The sequence below is a fragment of the Babylonia areolata genome, chromosome 19, assembly GCF_041734735.1.
Source record: "Babylonia areolata isolate BAREFJ2019XMU chromosome 19, ASM4173473v1, whole genome shotgun sequence".
NCBI classification, from domain to species: domain Eukaryota; kingdom Metazoa; phylum Mollusca; class Gastropoda; order Neogastropoda; family Buccinidae; genus Babylonia; species Babylonia areolata.
Window position 1 is genome coordinate 11170132 of NC_134894.1, and position 15000 is coordinate 11185131.

The 15000-nt window shown below is 41.5% G+C and overlaps 1 protein-coding gene across 1 annotated transcript in view; it reads left to right on the forward strand.

The window, feature by feature from the left end:
* The window catches only part of LOC143293445 (uncharacterized), an 8458-nt gene extending 2106 nt beyond the window's left edge, over window positions 1–6352 (forward strand). Inside the window, exons 2-3 of the mRNA XM_076604311.1 lie at window positions 443–2372; window positions 3238–6352. Coding sequence (XP_076460426.1) covers window positions 1199–2372; window positions 3238–3641 — 1578 coding nt within the window. The 5' untranslated portion in view covers window positions 443–1198 and the 3' untranslated portion in view covers window positions 3642–6352. The remainder of the gene's footprint in view (window positions 1–442; window positions 2373–3237) is intronic.
* The last annotated feature ends 8648 nt before the right edge of the window (window positions 6353–15000 follow it).

Here is a 15000-nt window from a genome sequence, read left to right on the forward strand (position 1 = left end):
CGCTTTTTCTTTCAGACTGTGTCTGTATTTGTAGTGTACCATAGGGAATACATTGTTTTAAAGTGAACATGGTTTTCTCACATCTGCTGCCTTTTATTTTTCCAGTGATAATTATCTTTGCGTTTTCATGCGTTCCCAGTAACACACATCTGCTTGTGTGTGTGTGTGTGTGTGTGTGTGTGTGTGTGTGTGTGTGTGCGCGCGCGTGTGTGTGTGTGTGTGTGTGTGTGCGTGCGTGCGTGCGTGCGTGCATGTGTGTGTGCTATGTGTGCGTTGAGTGTGCATCTGAAGAAAGATACGGAGAGAGGGAGAGAGAGAGAGAGAGAGAGTGTGTGTGTGTGTGTGTGTGTGTGTGTGTGTGTGTGTGTGTGTGTGTGTGTGTGTGTAAGTGAATCACACCAATTAATTAGCCAAGTTCAAACGATGGCTTGATTGTTCACAGGACCTTCGCCAAGAGAACAACAGAAGAAGTCAACACGCCAACCTTTCCTCTCCACCACCGTTCACAAACAGATCAAGGGTTGAAGTGAAACTGTGTTGTCTTTTATCTGGAGAATCACGTTTCACTCGTATTTCAACTGACTTGTTCACAAATTTTGACATTCTTCTGTCATAAGACCCATCATACAGAGCATTGAAATTAGAGTAACATAAGCGTGCAGCAGTTTTCCAGTCTTTATTATCTGACTCATTGTCAACAATCACCAGAACTAGTGTAATGTCAACGTGTAAAGTATCGTGTAAACATTCGTCAGTCATTTGACTCATCACATGCAATCACCAGAAATAGTGAAAGGTCAACATATGAACAATCTTCATTCATCTGACACATCGTAAACAACCACCAGAAATAGTGAAACGTCAACATATGAACAATCTTCATTCATCTGACACATCGTAAACAATCACCAGAACTAGTGAAACGTCAACGTGTGAACAATCTTCATTCATCTGACACATCGTAAACAATCACAGGAACTAGTGAAACGTCAACGTGTGAACAATCTTCATTCATCTGACACATCGTAAACAATCACCAGAACTAGAGTAACGTCAACGTGTGAACAATCTTCATTCATCTGACACATCGTAAACAATCACCAGAACTAGAGTAACGTCAACGTGTGAACAATCTTCATTCATCTGACACATCTAAACAACCACCAGAACTAGAGTAACGTCAACGTGACAGGTAAAGATGGGAGATGGCCCATACAATAAAGCCGCGCCTGTTCCATCGCCAAAGCCAACGGTCGTTCCTGTGGACCTGGTTAGAACGGTGCAGCAGATGCAAAAAGAAATGCAGCAGATGCAAAGTGAACAGAAAGTTTTGCGTGATAAAAACAACCAGTTGTCAACTGACTTACAATCCCTGCAAGAGAGCAACAATGAAGTGAAAAATGAGAACTCAAAACTGAAGGAACAAGTCACAAATCTTAACCAGAAACTGGCTGAATTCAAGTTGTACCTTGGAACATTTCAGAAGCAAGACCACAGAATGATTCTGGAAGCACAGGAAACTCTAAGACAGAACCAGGTCAGTTTAAAGGCTGAGATCAACGACATCAAAACTGAGCAACGGACAGACCAGACTGACGTCAAGACTCCACACATGCAACAAGATGACACCGTGGGAATGACGTCACAGCTCCAAGACCTGAAAACGGAATTCCACAGCCTCCAGTCAATCTTCATTCAGTTTGACGGAGACCACACGAGAGTACGGCAGGAAGTAGAAAAGCTTCAGACAGACTACAAGCAACTTGAAACAGGTCAGAACAAGATAGTGGAGATGTTCAACAAGCTTCAGATGGATCAAGTGGAAAGTCTCCGTAAAGAGACGGAAAAAGACCAGAAGACCTTCCAGTCTGACGGAAAGATGCAGATGGGCTGCACTGATACTGTGCCGGCAGAAGCACACCAGCTTCTGCACAGTCAGGACACGATGCTCAAGACCGAGATAGAAGGGGTCATGGCGTCACTGCAACATCGCCATGACTCACTGAAGTCCGAGATAGACATGATCAAGGCGTCACTGCAAGACAACCAGGACTTAGTGAAGTCCGAGATAGATGGAATCAAGACGTCACTGCAACACAGCCAGGATTCAACATTGAAGTCCGAGAAAGAAGGGAACATGACGTCCCTGCAGCACATTCAGGGAACACTTATCAAGTCCGAAACAGATGTGGTCAAAGCGTCACTGCAAGACAACCGGCATTTATCATTCAAGTCCGATATAGAAGGGATCATTGCTTCACTGCTGCACGGCCATGATCTGCTTCAGTCGGAGATAACAACGATCAAGACGTCACACGAAGACTCACAAAGGAAAGCAACTTCAGTCATAGCTAAACTGGAGACGAGACTGGGTGAGTTATTTCTGGTTGTTAAATGGAAAATTATTTTTTGTCTATTGTCTGTGTGCACAGACAAATCAAAGCGCTTTCACGCCAGTCATTCACATGCATGCATAACTCTAAACTTAGATACTTAAGACAAAGAAAAGGGAGGGAGGGAGGCTATTTTTGGAAAGTGGTGGGTTTTACGACCAGACTTGAAAGAGTTAGCTAAGTGAGGAGACCTGACGAAGCGGAAGAGGAAGTTCATTCCAAATGAAAGGTCCAGAGACAGAGAAAGAACGGTGGCCGACAGTGGAGTGTTTGAATCTGTGTATGCGCAAACAGGGTGGATCCAAAGCCGATCATAGAGATAGGAAGAGACAGATTTGTGAATACATTTATAACATAGAATGCTGATCCACCAATGAAACAGATTCTATCAGATGGTTACAGAGGAAAGTTTCAGTTTCAATGTCAGTTTCTCAAGGAGGCGTCAGTGAGTTCGGACAAATCCATATTCGCTACACATCTTCTTTTCAGATGCCTGACAGCAACATAACCCAGCGCGCTTGTCAGGCCTTGAGTTTATGCATATACATATTTGTGTACCTACCATAATGGATTTCTTCTGCAGAATTTTGCCGGAGGACATCACCTTTGTTGCCATGGAATCTTTCTTCAGTGCGCTAAGTGCGTGCTACACACGGGACCTCGGTTTATTGTCTCATTGGGAAAAGAGGCAAGAGCGGGAAGCGAACCCAGACGCTCACGGACACTATTGGCGATAATCGTCTTAACCATTCTTAATACTATACTATACTATACTATACTATACTATACTATACTATACTATACTTAACATGACTGACAGTCAAACGTTGCTCACGTGTCGCAGGAAAAGGCAGACGCCTGTTCTACGCCTGCGGGTTGAACAAGGACACCACGCAACAGCACGGGGCCATGATCTTCAGGAGGGTGGGTATCAACGAAGGCGGATTCTACAACTCCGACAACGGCGTGTTCACGGCACGCCGAGGGGGGCTCTACTGCTTCGCGGCCACCGTGGCAAGTCTCAAGCCAGGCGTCACCGTCTGTTGTCACATCATGACAGGCGATGCCCAGTGCTGCGCCGTTCAAGGCGATCACCAGGGACAGACAGGTACCTGGGTGGTGTGGCTCTCCGCGGGGCAGAGGATGTGGGTCCAGGCTGCGAGTGCTGTGAAGGGCTACAGGGACGAGGGGGACACCTTTTTCCCTTCCTGCGACTTCAGCGGGGTGTTGCTGCTGCTTTCGCCTTGATGCTGGTGTCTGTCAGCACGAGAGAGAGAGAGAGAGAGAGAGAGAGAACTCAGAACACAGAACTCAGAACTATTTTAATGTGAGGCCACCCACCTGTATACTTGTGGATGCAAGTGTTGTACACACACACACGCGCGCGCACACACATATGAAAACTAAACCTTGAGCTGGATTAACAACAAAATGTAGAAAGAATAAACTGATGATATAACCAAACTAAATAAAAAGCAAAGGGCAATTTAGAAACAAGTCTTTCATCCAAGACTGAGGGCTTTCTGCTCTGTTTTATCGCGTAAAAATAAATATCGCTACGTCTTTTTTCGCAATGCTGTTGACATTTTGAATCAAGTGGGGCAATAGGGGAATTCTTAGATTTTTTTATGCTTGGATAAGTATTTCTTTAGTAAGAGAGAGAGAGAGAAAGATGGGTTGGGTTGGGTTGGATATTGCTGTGCTGAGTTGTGTTGTATTGGGTTATGATAGGTTGTGTTGTGTTGAGATGTGGCCTGCTGTGCTACGTTGCCTAGCGTTGTGCTGCGTTGGGTTGGGTCATGTTGTGTTGAGTTGTGTTATGTTGTGTTGAGATGTGGTGTGCTGTGCTATGTTACGTGGTGTGTGTCTGTGCTATGTATATATTAACAGTTTTTAATCAGAGGTGAAAAACTATTTAACCTGAGCATTGTAACACTTTCCGTAACTGTTGATTCGTGCATGCATGCAGAACGAACTCAATGCTTACAACTGCAGAGGTTTGACGGGAAAGACTGAATGTCATGATATCCTGGCTGTTTTGCTGTGGATGATGCGGATGATGCCACTTTCATGTTCATTCCTGATATTGTTATTACGTTTATTATATTTTGATTCATAATCTTTATCTTTCTAAATGATTTGTATCATGTATCATGCATATCAGTTCCAGTTCCTTCACTAACAGGTTTTGACATTTTTTCCCCCCGTTTTACCTCTTTTTTTTTCCTTTTTTTTTTTTTTTTTTGAAGGTGAAATTCCTTTTACTGAATAGGGTCATGTTGTAAAGATGATTGAAAAAAAAAAAAAAAAAAAAAAAAAAAAACAGAATTGACACAACATATCGATAACACAGATCAACTACCTTCAAAAAGTAACCATTCGTAGTCTCTTCACTGCGTCATACTTGTAGATGGCCAAGTTTTTTTTTGTTTTTGTTTTTTTTGTCTATTTACTGATCTGTTTATTTGCAATTCTGCAGTAGTTTGGTTCATCTAATGTCATAATTATATGATTTGGCTCGACGATGTTGCAAATTTGCTTGATAAAATTAATGGGATTTTTTGGACAGCGTACAGTACAGTATTGTATTGTATTGTATTGTATTGTGATCACATTAAACTTATGTGTGTCAACTTGAGGCTGCTCTCTCCAGGGAGACCGTGGCGGCGCCGCAAGGCAGCATCACCCTTGATTCTCTGGAGGTCTGTGAATGTGTATTTTGTTTCACTATCAGAGATAAATTGAAATTGTGCGTAACTTCTACGTGCTTTATACAGGACATCGGTTTATCCTCTCATCCGAAAAAAAAGAAAAGCACAAGGATGGAGTTGGGAGGGGGGGGGGAGGGGAGGGGAGGGGAGGGAGTTAAAAGTCTCGGTCTATGCTGGCAGCTTTCCAGATGTTTTTATTTTGTTTAAATAAAAAAAGAAAAATGTTCACTGTATCATGACTGAGGTGATTAGACATAGGCACTGCCACTTTTCAGAATGTTTGCATTGTGATTTTTTTTATGTTAACAGTAAAGTGTTATGTTCATTGTTTATGTTGTTGATGTTGTTGCTGTTGTTTTTCTCTTCTTTTTTTATAACTTTTTTGTAGTTACATTTTGTCTGACTGTCTCTTTATTAACATTTGTATACAATTTTCAAAGAATTCATGTTCTCCGTGTATGTGTATTCCTACACTGCATCCCGAACGTGCCTGTGGCCTTTATGTGTTTGTTTTTTGTTTGCTTTTTTTCGACATGAGGACTGAAGGGGATCAATATAAACACTGTTGTTTGTTATTCTGGAATATATTCTCTCTCTCCCTCTCTCTCTCTGACGATCTCTTTGTCTGCCTGTCTGTCTGTCTGTCTGTCTGTCTGTCTGTCTGTCTCTCTCTCTCTCTCTGTTCCTCCCTCCCCACTCTCTCTCTAATCTTTATCCTTGAGTAATAAAGTTTTGAATCTCTCTCTCTCTCTCTCTCTCTCTCTCTCTCTCTCAACCACATGTCAGTTCAGGTTTAGAATGGTTTATTGGGAAAACAATCTTGATAGCTGAAAATTTCTTTTCTTATTCGTTTTCATTTCCATCTGTGCTGCAGTCTAGAGTGCATTCTGACGAATACTGTGAATTTTTATCTTTCTTAGCACAGCATGTTTGACACAAAGCCTTTTTCCATTTTGTACTTTATTGCTTTTTGTTACATTTGCATTAATGACAAACTGTAATGCACCAACGTCATTTTTTTTCTTTCTTGTTGAAGATATATTATGTCTATTGCAAACCGTTGTTGCCGCCTTAATTTTCATTATCAAAAGTAACACATGTACCTACTCTCTGTTCAGACTGTACAATATTGTGAACTGTTTGATATGCACTCGTACTTCTGGTCTGTCTATCACACTGCTTCTGTGTGTGAGCAATTTTTTTTTTTTTTTTTCCCTTCTCTGGGAATAAAAGATTCTGTGCAGAGTGCGTGGCTGTGTCCTAGTTTGTCTAGTCTGTTTTCCTTTCTACCTGTCAGTTTGTCTGTCTCATGGTCTGTCTTCCTTTCTGTCTGACCGTCTGTCTGGTGGTCTGTATATCTATCTATCTACCTGTCCATCTACCTCTCTCTCTCTCTCTCTCTCTCTCTCTCTATCTATCTGTGTGTGTGTGTGTGTGTGTGTCTGTGTGTACGTAAATTTGTGTGCGTGTGTGTGTGTTTATGTGTGTGTATGTGTTTGTATGATTGAGGGAGAGAGAAAGAGAGAGAATATCAAAGATGTGTGTGTGTGTGTGTGTGTGTGTGTGTGTGTGTGTGTGTGTGTGTGTGTGTGTGTGTACATATACTAAAGACTAGTACCCAGACCATCACTCAAGGACCAGTGGCTGGCCCTTTTCTGCAGTCGTATTCAGGACCGTCAGTACCGGCGCTCTATCAGGTCACGCCTCTACCCACATCGTTATATTTGTCAGCAGCATGTTAGACATCTGACAAGGGTGACTAATGCGGAGTTCAGGTGTGTGAGAAAGAACGTGTACAATCATGCCAGCGTCAGAAGAAAAAGAAGAGACCCCTTTAACACAGGCCAGGCGGTCAAAACAGGGTCTGGTCTAAAGCACTGATCAGTGAGACAGTCACCGGCTTGGTCAAACTACGCCCAGTTGACCAACCAGTTACAAACAGTCAAAATTACCAACCGTCAAACAGTCAACTCCTTACATACAGTCAGCCGCATTACCAGCTGTTAACAATCAGCTCACCACAGTCAGTCAAATTACCAACCGTGAACAGTGACTCAACTCATCAGATTCAGTCAGTCAATTTGAGAGCCGTAAACAGCTAATCAACTCATCACAGTCGGTCAAATTACAGAGAGTCAATCAACTCAACCATAAACAATCAGGCTCATCACATTTTACCAGTCAGATTACCAAAACGAATCAGTCAATTAAACACCAATGAAAGTCATCCAAATAACCAACCGAAAACGTTGAACAGAACAAAGATGTTTGCATCCATAAACTTTAAAGTTCCGATAATAAGATCAAACCGATGTGCATCAAGTAGATAATTATATCTCATTCAAAAGCCATAAGAATCGCAACAGCTTCAGCAGTTAATGACTGGGTTGTTTGTTTTTTTAAATACTATAGTTTAGATTTTGCTTTGTTAAGTGCTGGCATGACAAAATTAATCAGCACCTGTTTGTTTATCACTGGGAAGTGATCAGTCATTATATACCTTCAGGTGACTGGGGAAAAAATAGTTTGAATGTGTGATCTTGAAGCAGTGACGACAGTGTGTGGACAGTCGTCCTTCTTACGAGCTGTCGAGTAGAGCAGTCCACTCAACAGGGGTGGCATCATGAGAGCAGAGAGAGGTGGGCTGACTGTATTATGCTTTTACCGGAGAATATCGTGGTGGATGTTCCGAGATTGTCATGGTGGATGCCGTCCCATGGTTTGGACCCACAAGAGAAGATACGATCCTCCTCGCTCTTCCTCTCCTCCATTCCCTTTCCTCCAGTCCCTCTCCCCCACCCCCAACCCATGACTCTCCTTAACCTCTTTCCAGAACCTACCAGAGGCCCTCATCAGCAACCACATGTACTAAAAAGCTAACTCGTCATCTGTCATTTTAGTTCCGGCTGTTTGAGCACGAGTCACATCATTTGATCGTCCAGCTTGTTCGCACCCCCCTCGTCCCCACCCCTTTCCTCCACCATCAACCCTTCTCTCTCACACTCCCTCTACCTTCTTTTCCAGAGGAAATGCTACGATTGGATTATTAGCCATGCCCCAGAAATTCAAAATTGAGATAACGTGCAGTTCCAGTGCGTAATATTTTTGTACAGAAAATGTTGGTTTACGACGGAGTTTGAGTCCCAGCTGCCAGTGAAACTGAACTATCTGGCCAAGAGCATTGAGCAACCGTGTGTAATGAACGCGTGCAATTAGATTCGGGTTTTTTTTCACACCTTACCTTTGATATTTCCCCCTGCATCCAAGTGAAGTGCACACCAGTATAAAAAACAACAACACACACACACCAAAAAAACAACCAACAAACTTTCTGAATGGTCTTAGTTTCATATTCCTGGACCGCATGATATAAAAGTCACACTAAAATTGCTACCGGAAGTTCAGTATTTAGCCAGCATATATTTTATTTACTGACATACAAAGGTCGTAAATTACAGTATGACAGGGACTTTTTCGTGACAAATCCTTCTTTATGTTTTTTTCTTCGTGTTCATCGTTATGATGGTTTTTGTTTTGTTTTGTTTTGTTTTTGTTGTTTTGTTGTTGTTGTTTTTTTGTTTTTGTTTTTTTTTTTTTGTTTTTTGTTGTTGTTGTTTGTTTGTTTTTTTTTTGGGGGGGGGGGTTGTTGTTGTTTTTTCAAATATCCCTGAACACTTTGTTTCAATTTAATCGTGAAGTATACATTTAATATCTTTCCCTTTTCAACACTTTCATATTTACAGCACAATGTTTAACTACATTTTTTAGGTCAGTTAATGAGTCTAGGATCCTGGAACGAGCGCCACGTTAGTAAAGAACCTGCTTGTCCTATCCAAGTTCCAACCGATCAATACCCTTGCTCACTCCCACCTACAATTGCCCTTCTTTCCACACCACCGTGGACGTTTCTGTTTCTCAGTTTCATTTTCTGGAACTCCCTGTGGATAACTCCTTGTGGAACATTAGTATGCCGCAGGCACCTGTGACTCTTGTACAACATTCCCACACAGAAAGTCTGGACACAGACACAGACCAGTCGTAAAGTACAGCCACGGTGCGATTAATTAACATGTCCAGTTAAACGCCAGCAAGGTGGTGACAGGAGGGCGGCTGTTTGGCAGCGACAAGATCGCAGTCATAAAACAGAACCACAAAAGAGGGAGTCGTGGAAGAGTCCTTTCTTTTCTTCCCAACGAATTTCCTGAATTTCGTCCCAGGTGGGGGTGGGGTTGAGGTTGGGGGTTGGGGGTGGAGGGGTGGCGGCGAAATAAAGAGAGAAGACGGCGGATTGCTGGAACGGTTCTTTAGGGACATCCTGCGACAGTGCTATCGATCAGGCCTTTTTTTTCTTCTTTTTTTTTTACAAGAAAAAAATTTAAACTTATTGATTGATCGCATCTGGGTGACTTTCAAACGTGTTAATCAAAATCCGAACCTATTGAGGGTCTGAGCCATTAGTAAGGACATGTTTCTGGAGCTTGTGTTTTCATCCCGTGACATATTGGCCCAGAAGAACGCCAACGGGATCGGGAAACCATCACGTTATTCATTTGTAAAAGTACTGTTATGTGAAACTGAACTTTATCATGTAATAAATATTTCAGTCAATCCTAATCCCTGGCTGAAATAAGTACATGACCACAAACTTAAACATCCCTTTAAAGTGAGCACTTTCCACTTTCCACTTCCCCCTCCCCCCTCTCTCTCTCACACTCACACACACGCACACACGCATACACACACACGTATACACACAACCACAGAAGAAGTGTGTGTGATTTGAGGCTGGAGATGGTGGTTAAATGGGGATACACAGAAGAAAAGAAAAAAGGGAAAAAAAGAGGGATAAACAAGAACAATGGAATCACCAATTCGTAAATATTTGTGTTACGGCAGTTAACAACATAAACACCAATATGGAAAAGAAAAAAAATCAATAGAATTCGATATCGGAAGATCGCATCACAGAAACACTCCTATTGGACTGTGTAACAGGGATTCGGCAACAGTAATTGGTTGGACATTATTTCTTTTATGTTTTGTTCTGAAAATGTTCTAACTTTATATGACTTTGGAAGTAACCTGACAATCGTTTGACACTGAAACAAAATATGATTTCGTGTGATCTGTTTACCACAAACACAATAACCGTTTTTGCTAAACTTTGTCTTGAAAGCGTCTAGTCTTATTCAAGACACCAGAGAGGTTACCAGTCTATGATAGAACAATGGGAAATCCATCAATTTGTATCGTGTAATTTCAGTTGAAAACCCCTTTTCCTTTGGGTATGAAATCCTGTCATCAGCACTTGCTTGACATTTGCTCCATATTGAAGACTCGAAGAGTCCGCAACATTCTGAGACTGATTGTTTGATAACTATTTTACAAGTGTTCTCTATTCTTTAAGCACCCTTTTTTGCCGCTCTGTCGGCCATTTTATTTCCCTTTATACCAATATGAGAGGGTACCCAGCAAAATTCAGTAGTTGTGCCTTTGGCTGATAGAATGTGCAATAAATGATATATTTCAAAAATAAGATCTGGTCGAGTTTTTTATATTAAACGATTTTAATGCATGTAAGACTGACTTTGAGTCAACCAAGAAAACTACCCTGAATATAGTTACTAGGAGATTTTTTAGGCATTCCTACGCAAACATTATAGCCACTAGTTCAGCTGCAAATATAGAGAGCTTGTTTCCAAGATAAAAATGACCTTTCAATTCCAAGCACAGGAATTACAAAAGCTGCACCTATGTTTTTATTTTCAAGTACTGAACCATCTGTCAACACCTGGAGATGGTTTTGACACTTGTCATGAAGACGGATGCTTTGCATTCATTTTCATGATATTAATATCCTCATCCTTTTTCTGATCACAATAGTTTATATCAAAGCAAGCGCGCGTCTGTGTGTGTGCGTGTGTGTGTTTACGTGCATGCAGGCGCGCGCGTGTGTGTTTGAAAGAGAGACACAGAGACAGACATCAAACATACAGTAAAGACAGAGAGACATTATCAAGTTTCAACAGCGCAGTCATAAAATTAGTTATCTTAGAAAATAATGACTGGTCCCTGTGGAGGAGGGGGGGGGGGGGGGGGGTCAGGTGTCTGTACTGGGTTTTTCCTGTCAGTCTAATATCATCATCTTAGATGAACATACTATAAATAAATAAACGAACGAACTGGGTTTTTCCCCCTTAAAATAAAAGGCACGTGTAATAGAAGAAGTTAGTTCTAAGTTATCGACGCACTGGCTGGTTTTAACATTGTCAATATGCAAAGTTAACTGAGTGTGAAATTACTCACTTGACGCCAAGGGGTTGGGTTGAGTTGGGGGCCAGGGTGTGTTCATGTGTGCGAGAGAAGAGGAAAAGTGTGTGTGTGTGTGTGTGTGTGTGTGTGTGTGTGTGTGTGTGTGTGTGTGTGTGTGTGTGAGATAGAGAAAGAGAGAGAGAGTGTGTGTGTGTGTGTGTGTGTGTGTGGTTAAAGCAATTTCGCTTTGATGACAGATCTATGCCTCTTTATGTCATCACATTTTTCTTCAAAATTAAACTTTTTTTTTCTATTTCCTTTTATCTGTCTCTGCCACCGTCTCCTCATCCTTCCCCTCTTCTGAAGCCTCCACCTACACCTTCATAATCTAATATGCATTAAGCTTTTTGTTTTGCTTTTTATGTTTCTGGTGAGGCTCATTCACAGCCAAAACTAGTTCTGTAGAAGTGTTCCTTCTTTCATCAGGTTATTCATTCACTGTAGACGTCGTTCTGAGCAACACCAACTGATACCATCTCACTGGCCAGTCAATGTGCACAGTTAATCGAGTGTGAAATTGCCCACTTGACCCTTAGCGTGGAGCACAGACACTGAGCCCAGCAGTGTGGACTGACCAGTGCCTGGAGGGCTGAGATAAGCTGTAACTGGTTTATTGATTGTCTGCAACATCAACAGAAACTGGCCAGAGGACGGTAATTGAAGATCGTGTGTTTCTGTGATTTCTGTTGCTAACTGCTCTCTCTTGGCGTTCTGTGTGTGTTTGCACTGTAGGGCTGGTTTTCCGCCTCTGCTCCTCCTGCTCCTCCTTCTTCATCTTCTTCTTCCCCTGTGCCTAGTTCTTTACCCATTAAGATGCAATCAGTCAATCACTCTTCTTCTTCATTATCATCTTCTTCTTGATCTTTCCTCTTCTTTTTATTCTTCTTGTTCTACTTCTGCCCCATTGTCTCACAACAGTGAGGGCATCACTGATGACCTGGCAACCAGTTATTACATGTGGGGTACAGATGAATTGCTTTCTCCACTAGATGGGTGTGGTATTTCTTATTGTTCTTCGTCATTGTCGTCTTCTTCTTCATTCTCTTTCACCACTCTAAAGCAATGCTAATTCTACTTTTTTTGTTTTTCATGGGAACGAACGAATGAACAAAGTTTGTCTCAAGAAAGTAAAGGTATAAGCACATGTGCTTTTTTTTCTACATCATACCTTCTGGGCAAAGAAGTTCAGAAATACACACACAAAAAGCAAATAATTCACAATAGCAACAACAACAACAACAAAAACAATCAACGAAACAATATAAGCATGCACATCACACGATGATATTCACTGATTAGAATGCATTCTATCAAAAAAAAGTCAGGCCTAGGTGTTTCTTTTCTTCATCAAGTTATTCATACACTGTAGACGTCGTTCTGAGCAACACCAACTGATACCATCTCACTGGCCAGTCAATGTGCACAGTTAATCGAGTGTGAAATTGCCCACTTGACCCTTAGCGTGGGGCACAGACACTGAGCCCAGCAGTGTGGACTGACCAGTGCCTGGAGGGCTGAGATAAGCTGTAACTGGTTTATTGATTGTCTGCAACATTAACAGACACTGACAAGAAGACGATAATTGAAGAACGTGTGTTTATTTCGATTTTTCTCGCCGCTGGCCACTCTATTGACGTTCTGGTGATTGTGCATGCGGGTGGTGTGTGAGTGGGCGTATGGTGTTGTGTTTGTTTGTGTGTGTGTGTGTTGATGTGTCTGTCTGTGTATGTATATATGTATGTATGTATGTATGTATGTATGTGTTTGTGTGTGTGTGTGCACACACACACACAACTTTACGCCTGAGTGTGCATTCATATGTGTGATTTGTGTGTGTGTTTTGTGTGTGTCTGTTTGTCTTTGTGTGTCTGTGTCTGAGTGTATCCATTTGTCAATTGATCAGTCAGTCAGCAGGTCTGTCTCTGTCTGTCTCTGTCACTGTATCTGTCTTGCTTTCTATCTCGATCTTTCTCTCTTCATCTGTGTGTGTGTGTGTGTGTGTGTGTGTGTGTGTGTGTGTGTGCGAGCGTGCACCCATGTGTGTGTGAGTTTTTGGTTGTGTCTGTTTGTCAGTGTGTGATCAAAGCAATCTCATATCAGAGGATAACCATCGTGAATTCTAGATTATGATGTCCTTCACAACATTGCATGTGATGAAACTGTTGAGGTTTAAGGTTTGTGGATGATAGCACAAATCATCGAAAGGTAAACGCATGTTTAATCAGCATCTGTCAGTATTTTTTTCTTTAGACTTTATTTAATCATGCTTCCTCCTCCTACTCCTCCTACTCTTCCTCCTCCCCCTCCTCCTCATCTTCTTATTCTTCTTCTTCGTTGTCGTCGTTGTCTTTGTTTTTGTATATACATTTAAAGAGTTTCTTTCGCATTTACTGTCTGATAAGTTATGCACGCATACAAATCACTGAAGCATATACTTAGGACATTCTTTCAATCGCCACTTAATTGGTTCATTCCTTCCTTCCTTCCTTCCTTCCTTCCTCCCTTTCTTCCTTCCTTCCTTCCTTCCCTAAGTTCATTAATTAGTTTATTGACTAACTGCCCTATTCATTCAGCTGCACATGTTCACTCGCTCAGTTATTGATCAATCTGTCTTTTCATCTGCAAGGAATTTCAATAGCGTGAACTCATTTTGAATGACGCTGCAGCACTTAAAATGCAAATACCAGAAGAAAAAAAAAAGCAACCCTCCAGAAATTCACGATCAATATTGCATGGAAAAATGAATCAGGTTTCTTTCCACGCATCAGAGAATCACTTTATATCACACGTTTCACTTTGCATCATAAATTTCGTATTTTCGACAACCCATTTTTACCTGGTGTTTTTTTTTTCCGGTGCTTTGAACAAGATGCAAGCTTCTACCATTTGTGCTTCTCTTACCCATCATTCTGGAATGCATACCACACCTTCTTCGTCGATCGGTCACATGTTTACGTGGAATATCGCGTGAGTCACACCAGAAAAAAAAAATCAATGAAATACATTTCTGGTGTCAAAATGCTCGGGATTGGATCTGTATTTAAGTACGCTGGGAGCATAGGGAACTCTTCAAGCAATAACGTGAAGATGGACGGAAAGAGGTGACAGTGAAGGGAAAGCGTTTAGAAGTGGAAATGGCTTTGGAACTTGGATGGTTGAAAAACATCGATTTTCCTTTGGCCTAATCTCAGTAAGGTTGCTTCTGTCTGTCTGTCTGTCTGTCTGTCTGTCTGTCTGTCTCTCTCTCTCTCTCTCTCTCTCTCTCTCTCTCTCTCTCTCTCTCTCTAAAAAGTGTTTTAGGGACTGTTTAGTAAAATTACGGCTTGGTTTGCTCCCAATAAATGGATCATTTTTTAGAAGAACATTCAAATGTAATTCAAATTACGCATGTAAACGTTGTAATGTAATCGAAGATGAAAACCATTTTATAAACAATTGTGTCCTTTACAATAACCTGCGGCAAAAACATCTGAACTCTGAAGGTCAATCCTATGTTCACTTGATGAAGAATGGTTCTGTTTACAGTATTCGTAAACTATGCATTTATATATTTAATGCCCTGAAGATACGACAGGAATTCTGTG